We start from the raw sequence: 12,153 nt of genomic DNA on the forward strand, positions 1-12,153 counted from the left end.
CTCTCCCCTTGGTTTATCCTCTCTCCAATAATAACACCCCGCCTTAATTTACTATTCAGTTTTTGACAAGTCTTGCTATCTGGTAGAGAAATTGTCTTGTTCTTCTTCAAGTATCTTAAACTAGGCAAAATGAGAACATTCTATATAGTTCCAGTTATATGGAGATTAAGAATAGATAAAATTAATTGATAGTCATAGGAATCAGAATAGTGGTTGTCTCTTAGTGGGAAATTACTATATAGGAAAAGGGAAAGGAACTTTATGGAGTGCTGGAAATGCTTTACAGCTTTATCTGAGTGGTGGTTACATGGTTTCTACATATGTGGAAATTGGTCTTGTACAGTCAGATTAATGTGAATTACATAGTTTACTGTATGTATTTTGTACTTTAAAAAAAAGTTCACCTTGTCTATTATTGGCCTTCTGGTGTTCCATGTAAATTTTGAAATCATTGTGTCAAATTCCATCCTAAAAGAATCAATTAAGATTTCATTAAACTACAGGTCACTTTGAGAACTGACATCTTTATAATACCGAATCTTCCAATTAATTACCATCCCCTCTCTATTTCTTTTGGCCTTCTTTAATGTATCTCAAAGCTTTATATTTTCTTTATAGAGCTTTTCAGTCCGTTTCTTCAATTTATTCCTAGTTATTTGAGATATTAATGCAAGTAAAACCGGTGTCTTTAAAAAATTTATTTTGTTTCGGTTCTTTATTTAAAAAACCCAGAAAACTTGATAAACTCTATTCTAGTAATTGATCTGTACATTCTTTTAGAGTTTTGTTTCTTTTCCAACCCTTACATCTTTTTTTTTTTGTTTAACCCAGTAGCTAAGACTTCCAGGATTGTGCTGGATAGAAGTAGTGATGGGAGCCATAAAACAGACCCGTCCTAGATCTGAGTCTCTTCTTGGAAGAGAGCTACTCGGAAATGCCTGTAGACTATAAGCTGACTGCATACGAGCAAGAAAGACACTTTTATAGGTTAAGCTACTGAAATTTTCGGATGTGTTTGTTCCTACAACTATCTTACTCTGACTGATACAATCAGTTTAAAACAATTCTCTTCTATTCTTATTTGCTAAAAGATTTTATCATCCGTGAGTGTCAAATCCTATGAAATACTCTTTCCTGCATCCATTGTGATGATTATATGATTTTTCTTCTCTAACCTATTAATTTGGCAAATTATATTCATTATTTCCAATGTTGAAACAAGTTTCCATTATTCCAATAAACCAAAATTGGTCATAATATATTAATACTTAGTTACTGCTGTGTTTGGAATGTCAGTATTTTGTTTAGGGTTTTTGCATTGATGTTTATGACTGAGGTTAACTTCCTTTCTCAGACTTGCCTTATTGGGTTTTGTTATTAAGGTTAAAAAATGAATTGGGAAGTATATCTGCTTTTATTTTTTCTATTTTCTATGAAGTTTTAGTGATATTGGAATTATTTATTCTGTCAGTATTTTGTAGAATTTGCCAGTGAAGTCATCCTCAACTACTCCTTCCAGTTCACCAATTTTTTTTTCAGATTAGGTGAATGTCTATTCTTTTTCTTAATTTGTTCTTAATTTATTTATTCTCATGTTAAACTTACACTATGAAGTGTGGAGTTTGTCTTTCAAAAAGAGATCCATTCTAGATGCTTTGCTCACTTGCAGTGCTGGGTGAGCTCTCTCTCACATAGCTAATGCCCTTTCCTCATTGGCTACAGAATATTACATTTTAGGCCTAGCATCAGCCTGATCTCACTTCTCCCAGGAAGCTTGGATCTGGTCGCATCCCGAAGCTTACTTGGGAGGTGTGCTGGCTGCATTTCCTAAAAACAGTCCGTCGTCCGTCGTGGGGGCTACAGTCCGTGGACCAAAGAGTTTCGGCCATTCATCACCATGCTTTCCCCTCTATTCCCAGACCTGGGAAATTTCTTCTTGTTCCCAAGTGTGCATGTGCTGGTTCAAACCACCCTCCTTGGACCCCAACATTTATATGCTATCTAGCCTTCCTATGTGGTTGAAATGGGAAGGAAAGAATAATTCGGGAGCTTACTCCATCTCCTTGCCAGTGATCATCATGTGATTTCAAAAAAACTTTGTTTCTTATGCGACTCAAAAAGTGATGAATGGATGAGTAGAAAAATGGGGACAAAACCTAAATGAAAAATAGGGTGGGATGGGGGGCGGGGTGATTTGGGTGTTTTTTCATTTTTATTTTTTATTCTGATTCTGATTCTTTCTGGTGTAAGGGAAATGTTCAAAAATAGATTGAGGTGATGAATGCACAACTATAGGATGGTACTGTGAACAGCTGATTGTACACCATGGATGATTGTATGGTATGTGAATATATCTCAATAAAATTGAGTTAAAAAAAAAAGAAATATAAGTAAATATAAAATCCTGTATTATAGTACTTTTGGTTTATAACTGCCTGTCCTATATATGACTTCAAATGTGTAAAAGAGTATTTTAAATCTATTTTAATGGGTATATAATGTATAAAGATGTAATATGAGACAATAACAATATAAAGGGGGAAGGAAGGAGATATGAGGAGAGCGTTTGTATGAAACTAAGTTGGTAGTGGTCAAACTAGGCTGTTATTAGTCTAAGATATTAATTGTAATTATAAGGTAATCACTAAGAAAATAACTAAAAATATGGAGAAAAAGGAAAGAAGGGAATCAAAATGGTACACTATAAAAAAGAAACTAAATATAAAAAAGGGCAGTAAGGGAGTAATTGCAATGGAATTTTAGATTTTAAACCAAAAGCACAAGCACCAAAAGAAAAAAAAAACAGATAAATGGGACTTCATCAAAATTAAAAACTTGTGCGTCAAAGAAAATTAGATGAAAGTGAAAACACAACCTACAGAATGGGAGAAAGTATTTGGAGACCATATATCTGATGAAGGTTTAAGTCCAGAACATATAGAGAAGTCCTATAACTCAACAACAGAGATGCAATTAAAAAAGCAGCCAAAGATTTGCATCTATTTGAATAGATGCTTCTCCAAAGATGATATTCAAATGGCCAATAAATATATGAAAAGATACTTAACATCATTAGCTACTGAAGAAATGCAAATTAAAAGTACAATGAGATACCAATTCATACCTACTAGGATGGCTATTTTAAAAGATAAAGTGTTGGCAAGGATGCAAAGAAGTAGGAACCCTGTACATTGCTGGTGGGAATATAAAATGTAAAATGGTATAGTTTATGTGCAAAACAGTTTGTCATTTCCTCAGAAAGTGAACCACATGACCTGACAGTTCCTCTCTTAGGTATATACACCAAAGAATTAAAAGCAAGAACTCAGACAGATATTTGTATGCCAATGTTCATCACAGCATTATTCACAAGTCAAAGGTGGAAGCAACCCATGTGTCCATCAACAGATGAATGGAAAATAAAATGTGGTATATCCATACTATGAATATTATTCAGATGTAAAAAGAAGTGAAGTGCTGGTACAACATGATGAGCCTTAGATATCATGTTGAATGAAATAACTCAGACACAAAAGGACAAGTATTGTATGATTTCTCTTATATGAAATACTTAGAATAAACACATACATACAAACAGCTGAAGAGTGGTTACCAAGGGTGGTGGTGGTGAGTTATTACTAAATGAGTATGTATTTTGGTTTGGAATGATGAAAATAGTCTGGAAATAACAGTGAAAGCTACCCAGTATTATCAATGTACTTAATGTCAAAGAACTGACGATTAAAATGATTCTTAATTATATATATTTTACCACAGTTAAAAACTAATGAATTATTTAATTATTTTTCTAAAAAAATAAAGAAAACAAAGTTTATCTTTGCAGAGTCATCTCATGACATACTTTGGGGGTGAAAAGCACAAGTAAAATTGGCACTTGCTCTGGGCTTCCACCTTCTGGCACAACATGGATCCTCTTAGCATAATCCAACATCAAGGTACAACCCAAATTAAATTAAATTAATACTACAGAGAGCAGATCCCATGTCCTTTTACATGCCTAAAGTCACTAAATAAGAATTCAGTGCACAGTCAGAAGGGGGTTCTCACGAAGCTCCTCTCTAGGATATTTGCCAAGACATTTTCTTTAAGGACAGTTACAGGCCTGAATGATTTTCATCAAATGGCTTCTTCATTCCATGACTCAAATGTCTTTCAGATCCTAGAGTAGAAAGAATGTACTGAGAATGATTCTAAATAGTGTGCTCAGGGTAACAGGTCCTAATGGATAAAAATTTACAGTGTTGCTGAATTTTAAATGACCCCAGGGGTTAATACTTTGGTAGTCTCTGAGGGAGACAAAGAGAAGAAACCGTTATAAGTTTGAACTTCTGGATATAGAACATGCTAATCCCAAGCAATGGAGTTCCTAGCTAGTCTTTCTCAGGCACTGCTGTAGCTGCAAATACTTCTCAGGGCTAAAGAAGGTAGCTTCAGAATTAGGAAGCCTGTGGCACAAATGTCCCAAAGGGAACTGCTGGTTCATCTCAGTTTGTGTAGAACAAACATAAAGAGGTGTCAAAGAAGGTACTCCTGGGATGAGTTATAGCACACTACAAGACTGGAGATAAAAGGAGGGAATGTGGTAGACCAGAGCTCTGGAAACATACCTGGATTAAATCCTGGCTATGCCACTTAATACCTGAGTAACCTCAGCAATTTCACATCTCCTCTCTGAGCCTATCTTCCTTATCTGTAAAATGGGAATGTGAAATCTAAAAGTATTGTTTTAAGAAGAGATTACACTAGTTATACTGAGCATCTAGCACTCAGAAGATGATCAATAAAGCTTAGTTCCCTTTTACTTGATGTTATATGAAGGAATAGAATACAAGAGCTGCAGGATTTCCAGAGAGGGAGTGGTCACTGTGGGCCCAAGTGTTCCTTAGGGAAAGCTGCACTGAGGAACAGACTTAAAACTCAGCCTTAAAAGGAGGACAGGCTCAGATGGGTGGAGTGGAGGGAAGAGTGTGAACTCTGGCACCGAAACAGGGAGAAGAGAGGAGTTTGAGTATGAAGGATGGAAGCAGATGAACTGGCAGAAGCAGAGGGAGTATGGCTGAGTGATAGTGTCAAAGTCAGAAAGGCATATTGGGGCCAGCCCACAGATGACACTGAATATCAGTCTAAAGGAATTGGGGTTGGACTTTCATATAGTCAGTGGGAAATTGCCAAAGGATTATGGGTAGAGATAGTGGCAAAATAAAAGTAAAGTGTTAAGATACTCAATTTGGTATGGATTTTCATGCTACATCGGAGGAGAATGGAGGCAGAAAGGAGAGTTTGGAGATCCTGTGATAACCTATTTGACTATGGGGAACACATCTCACAGTAAGGGAGAGAAAAGAGAAGAAAAGAAGCAGAGAAGGAATTGTTGGAGAGGAAAAAAAACCCAGACAGTTGATTAATATAGTCCAGGGAAGAAGAGGTGCTCAAAAGTATCAATTGTTGCTAAGGAGAAAGGAGATCAAGATGATCAAGATGATCAAGATGAGTCCCAAGGAGAAAGAGGCTGCCACAGGCGACTTTGCAGAAAGCATTAGTATTGTGGTGAGGGCAATGCATTTCCCCCAATGACTTCCAGCTCCCTTTTCCAGTGTTCTTTCTTCTTATCCTATAGCTGGTCCACAAGGCTAAAAAGGTTTCTGCCTCTTCATCAAATCTTTCACTTGTTTTTAAATTTTATTTTGTTTTATTCATGTTAAGCCTTTCCTGTATCCCTTTGCAAATTCACTTAAACCTCCCTCAAACATAAATGTAAACTTTTGGTTTATAATTTAACAGCCAACAGTGTCTGGTATCAAGAAAAGATATATTTATTTTACATTAGCATTAAAGAATCGGAAGCCAATGATGTGCCAGTAAATGTTTAAAAACAGGCTGGGTAAAGGAGCCCTGATTTGTAGTGTTTGCAAATTTTCAAAGTGTAAATGCTCCCATTGTGGCTGATTTCTGGGTGCCACTGAACATGGAGCAGGAGAGAGAGGTGTATAGTTGCCTCTTGTGAATCAGTGCAAGCAAGATCCAGCCTACCACTGAAAAGGCAATTCTTTAACAGTTAAAAGCCATGGCATTAAAGATGAATCAGCTAGGAGGAAAGGAAATTTTATAAGAATAGACACACTTAAAGTTTAAAAAAATTGGCTAGTAACACAGTCTCACAGATGATAACCTACCTATGGGATAAACCCAAATTTCTAACCAGCCTGTCTTTCCTGTCATTAATGCTGTGTTTGGCATGTTACACGTGATCAAGATGAGTTCCAGACCTGTCACTTTCTGGCTTTGTGACTTAAAAAAAAAAAAGCACTTAATCATGTTGGGCTTGTTTCCTCATTGGAAAATGGAAAGAGCCATATGAGGGTCATGTTTTCTACAGTATGTGGTAAGGAGCCCTATGGTTCTGTGGTGATAGCTGGGGAAAATACAGGAAAACTATCCATGTGTATCTCTGGGTTCCTGACCCCTGCTTCAGAGTGAGTCTACTTTTATCTGTTTTACATATCAAAATTCTGCTTAAGTGTTCATTAGCAAAAACAGGTTTTGAAAATGACTAGACTCATTTTCTAAGATTTCTTCATTCTAGGATTCTAAATCCATCCTGGCAGGCTGAAAGCTGAATAACAAAAGTTTCTGATTATATAATTTCACAAATTAAGAGTATATGTCTCTTGACAAATAATCTTTTTTTACATATTACCAGAGTGGACACTGACATCAAAATAACTGGTTTTTGATATATGAATTCAGAAAAGAGAATCAGGATAGAAATTCTGCTTTCAACTATATGGGTCTTAAATATTAAGGAAACATCTGTCATGACTGTAGAACATTAGCTCTTAATTCATTAAGATCTTGTATAGCACATTAGATGAGAGAAGCTAAGATGAAGATGTCAGGTACCCAAGTTCCCATCCCAGCCTCCATCAGCAGCAGGATATTTTTCTTTAAGATTAAAAAAAAAAAAAATTCTTTCATTTCCAACCATGAACAGCCAGATCAACAAAGAATTTTAAAAATTAGCTGAGAAGTTGCCAGTAGTTGCGACTTTGGATTAAAATTTTAAAAAAAATTTAAGGGATGAAAAATAATGAAGACTTCAATTTTTGGGTGACATTTTACAGTAGCTGAATTTTAATGCAAATTCAAAGAGAAGTACTATACAAATGAAAATCCAGATGCTTCTCCTCCAAGCATACACTGCTTGTTCTGCTGCTGCTCATTTATGCTTGTCTGCTTGCATTCACTTCATGTCATTTCAAGCCTAAGAAACAAAGTGATTTGGGCCTTGCCAAGAGAAGAGGGGCATAGCTCAATACACAGATCCTCTCCCTATAGCTCTGATGTCTTTTCATGATTATATAGAACATCTCATTAAAAAACAAAAAATAAAATAAAAAAAACAAATCACACTGGTTTGGGTTAAATACTTCAAGTGGGCATTCTTAGATCTTTTCTTTTCCTTCCATATTTGTTACTGAAACTTTTGATAATCCCATGAGGAAGTCAATGCCATCAGGGGATTTAGGGACTAGGAAAACTCTTTTTCCACTTACTTGGGGTGGCTGTAGATCCAAAGCCCCCGCTGGCCGAGCCGAATGGGTTTTTGTTGGCTGCATCCTGGCTGGGTTTCCCTCCAAGGCCACTGAAGAAACCTCCCCCTCTTCCAGTATTTCCAGACCCAAACACACTACCACTGGAAGAGGATGGCTGCTAAAAAACAAAAGCAACAGGAAGCAAAATTGGATGAGAGGTCATTGTAAAACTGCTGGCCATATCCGTGGGCAGGAGGCCTCATATTTGGTACAAGTGGAAAAAGCAAGAGAACTTTGATTAGTTCTGGTATGGATGCTTGAACAACCACAAAAGATGGACTCTGGACAAAGACTTTCTACAAATCACAAGTTCTCAAGCTATTCCACATTCACAGTTCTCTGAAAAGATGGTTTTTGGTAAATGGGAACTTGAAGTATTTATCTGTCCTGCTGCCTTCATTCTCTGCTTGACATGATGCCAGGGGCAGGAAAACTACTCCTCAAGAGTCCCTCAAAATGAAAAAGTTTGAAAACATTTATAGGCTATCATGAAACCACTTCTTCTGAATCCTGTAGTATTAAGCTGAACTAATCAGCAACTGATGATAAGTAATTTACACTGTCTTTTCTCCCAGTTTGTGCACTTTTATTTCTTAATGACTTTCCCTGAGGCAGAGTTCAGCTTAAATTAGCTGCATTGTTGAAACGACAACCATAGCTGAATTCTGTCCAAATTGCAAATCTTATGCTCAGAGAATGCTGTTAGCCTAAGGACACATGCTGACTCAAAGCTGTATCAGGCACAGACACTATTTCGGTTTGGGAGTTGGTTGTCTGAAGGAAGACCAGTAATAGATTTGGAGGGCCATTAATAATAGGTAAGTAAGAGCTCCTTGGCTGCTAATGTGGAAGATGGACATATAGAAATGGGTCATTGTGTACAGGAACCTCACATGAGTCCTCTCCAAAGGGGGGCAGAAATGGTGCAGTAGTCTTTCTTCTATAAATGGGGATAATAAACTACCCACTTTAAAAGGGTGAGTGAATTAAGAGTTAAGAAATGCAATGCACTTTAGATGAGCACTTGAAATATGTGTTCAAAAAATGGTTGCTCTTCAGTATTTTAATAATAGAAACAAAATGTTCAGTGATTGAGCATTTTCTATGTCCTAGGCACATTTCTAAGCACTTCACAAGTAATTATTTAATCCTCACAAAAGTACAACCTCCAATGGGCTAACTCCAAAACATAACCCTAACGCATCCACTCTTCTCTAGGTACACATTCACCACCCTGGTCCAAGCCACCATCACTTTTTGCCGGAACCGTGAAACAACTGCTTCCTTTCAAACTATTTTCACACAGCGGCTAGATTAGTACTTTAAAATGGCAGTCATATCACGTCACTCTGTTTAAAAATTCTAAAATACCCTATACGATACGGCCACTGCCTATCTCTCTGACATCATCTTTTATCATCCTTCTTACATAGTATTATTCAATCAGTTCTGCCTTTTTGCCTCAGGGTAATGTACTTGCTTGTTCCTCTGCCTACAATGCTCTCTCGATCTTTGCAAGGTTTCCTTTCCCTTTTTCTCTTTCTTCCTTCCTTTCCCTTTTTTCCCGTAAACTTCTTTAAAAACAATAGTAACAGTTTACTACAACCATTTAATGCTATTAAGTTTGGGGGTAATTTGTTACATAGCATCAAGAATACAGCAGTTATCACAGTAATGCTGCACTTCTCTTTGGCCTAACATTATGTTTGTGAGAGTCATCCATTTGGCTGTAATTTGTTCATTTTCACAACTGAATAATATTCTACTACAGAATAATACAAGTTCATCTCTCCATGTGAATGCTGATGAACATTTGGGTTGCTTCCACTTTAGGCTATTTAGTGCTGCTATGAACACTTCTGTATCCTGTTGCACGTATGTATGAGTTTCCCTGAAGAACAAATCTAGGAGGAATTACTGGTCTTTACTAGATAATGCTAAACTATATTCCAAGATGGTTGTACCAATTTACACCCCCCACTAGAAGAACATGCAAGTTTCTGTTGCTCTGCATCATCTCTGACCCTTAGTATTGTTGGACTTATTAAAAATTATTAATTTTTGCAATCTTATAGGTATGTATCCCTGTTGTTTTAATCTGTGTTACCAATGAAGCTGAATGTCTTTACATGTTTACTGGTCCTTTGGATGTCCCTTTTTATGAATAGTTTTTTGCCTATTTTCTTTTCATTGTGCTTTTTCCTTTTATAAAACTAATTTAAAACTTCCATAAAGGTCATAAATCTTACGCGTGGAACTCAATGAATTTTGACATATAACTGTGTAGAATGTTCAATGTTCATGGTAGCAAACATTTTTAGTACTTCAGAAGGCTCCCTTGTACCTTCTTTTTACTGCCCTAAAAGTAACTGCTATTCTGATTTCTATCACCCTAGACAAGTTTTGCATGAAGTGTTCCTTTTTATCTTTAGTATTGTTTTTTGCTTAAAAGTCTACTTTTCTGATATTAATACAGAAGTACCATTTTTTCTTTTGGCTATTACTTGCAAGACACATCTTCTAACTTTTTACTTTCACCTTTCTGTATCCTTATGTTTTAGATGTGTCTCCTGTAAGCAGCAAATACTTGAATTTCTTTAACCCAACCTAACAATCTTTATCTGTTTTGGAACATTTAGTCCATTTAAATTTAATGTAATAATTCATACATTAAAGTTTAAATTTGTCATCTTATTTTGAGCTATTTGTCCTGCCTATCTTATGTTGTTCCTCTCTGCTACCTTCTTTTTAATTTTTTTATTATTCCATTTTTTCCCTCTATTAGTTTGGATGTCATATATTTGGTTTCTATTCTTTTAGTTGTTTCCCAGAAAATTCTAAGATGTACACTAAACTTCCAAAGTCTAAAATTAATTAATACCGTCTTCCCAAACAATTCATAATCTTAGAACACTTTACATCACTTTTCCCAATTTCCAATCTATATTATTTTTATGTCTTTTATTTTTAATCCTCCAAATATATTACTATTATTATGGTCATTAAAAAATGTTGAATGGCAATTGCTCATTTTAATTTACCCATGTATCTATCACTTAAAAAAATTTTCAATCCTTCTTGTGTCTCAAATCTTCCTTATGGTGCCATTTTCCTTCTTCCCAAAAAATACACTTTAGACCTTCCTTCAGGTCTGCTAGACATGAATTCTGTCAGCATCTGTTTATCCGAAAAATGTCTTGATTTCACTTCATTCAGTAAAGATATTTTCTGCTGGGTTTAGAAATTCTAGGCAGATAGACACTGACTTTTGGCTTTCATTGTCATTGCTGAGAAGTCAGCTGTCAGTCCAACCATTGTTCCTTTGAAGGTAACCTGTCTTTTTTCTCTGGCTGCTTTTAACATTTTAATCTCTGTTGTTAGCAATTTCACTATTACTTTCCTTTTACAGATTCTGTCTGGCATTTATTTACTGGGCTTTTTGAATCAGTAGAATACTGTTTTCTACAGTTTTGAAAATTTCTGTATTTTTCACTTCTAATATTGCCATAATTCTCTCTTCTTCTGGGACTCTGATTAAATGTATGTTAGAACTTCTCTTCTTCTAGGATTTTCTCTCTCACTTATGTATTTTTCATCATTTTGCTCTCCATGATGCATTTTTTACCTTCTAGTTTAAGAGTAGGCAAACAATGGCCATGGGCTAAATCCAGCCTACTGCCTGATTTTGTAAATAAAGATTTTGTAAATTGAAACAAAATCCTACTCATTCATTTATGCATTTTCTAGGGCTGCTTTTGTGCTACAAAAGGCAGAGTTAAGTAGTTGTAACAGAAACCACACGAAGCCCGCAAAGCTTAAAATATTTAGTCTCTCGCCCCTTTACAAAAAAAGATTGCTGTTCCCTGTTATGGTACATTACTGCTCTTTTCAACTGGGTCTAATCAGCTGTTGAATCCATCTGCTGGGTTTGCATTTTTTTAGAATTTCTCCTTGGTTTCTTCCCAAAGCTGCTATGACACTTTTTGTAATTTCCTATTACTTATTGATATTTTCAAGTTGTCTTTTATTTCTTTTAAACATGCAAAACATAGTTGTTTTATAGTCTAGGATGTTTTTACAATCTGTTTCTGATATTTATTCTGGCTCTTGCTCATAGTTCTTTGTGTCTAACTTAGCTTTGGGAATCAATGCCCTATAAAAATTATTTGTGAGAATAATTTGAAAAAGTATTCTTCAGAGTGGTTGTGTGCTGCTTCTGCCAGGTATCTGGAGGCACCACCATTCTAGGACCAAGTCAGGTCACATTCCCAGCCTGAAAGTAGAACCATTTGGAGTCCCAGCTCATTGTGGGGAGGGTCACTTTTAGACTCCTCACTTTGTGCATATCTTAATTAGTGATTTCTGTCCTCTTGCCCTTTGAAGGTTACTAAATAGAAAATTCAATTTTTTATAGATTAGGATATGCCCTAAGGGCAAAATTGGCTTCTGTACTCCAATACCTCTCTAGGTTCCTTTTTTTCTTTTAAGCTCACTTGGTAATATACTTTGTTAGCCTATCAGTGTTTTAAAAAATATATGG

The 12,153-nt window shown here is 35.9% G+C and overlaps 2 protein-coding genes across 2 annotated transcripts in view; one reads left to right on the forward strand and one right to left on the reverse strand.

The window, feature by feature from the left end:
- FAM78A (family with sequence similarity 78 member A) overlaps positions 1-12,153 on the forward strand; it is a 70,002-nt gene that overhangs the window by 56,094 nt on the left and 1,755 nt on the right. The window lies entirely within an intron of this gene.
- Positions 1-12,153, reverse strand: part of NUP214 (nucleoporin 214) — a 148,895-nt gene that overhangs the window by 16,500 nt on the left and 120,242 nt on the right. Inside the window, 1 exon segment of the mRNA XM_037798478.1 lies at positions 7,575-7,731. Within this exon segment, the coding sequence (XP_037654406.1) occupies positions 7,575-7,731 (157 nt within the window).

This window comes from Choloepus didactylus, chromosome 10 (genome assembly GCF_015220235.1).
Source record: "Choloepus didactylus isolate mChoDid1 chromosome 10, mChoDid1.pri, whole genome shotgun sequence".
Lineage (NCBI taxonomy): Eukaryota > Metazoa > Chordata > Mammalia > Pilosa > Megalonychidae > Choloepus > Choloepus didactylus.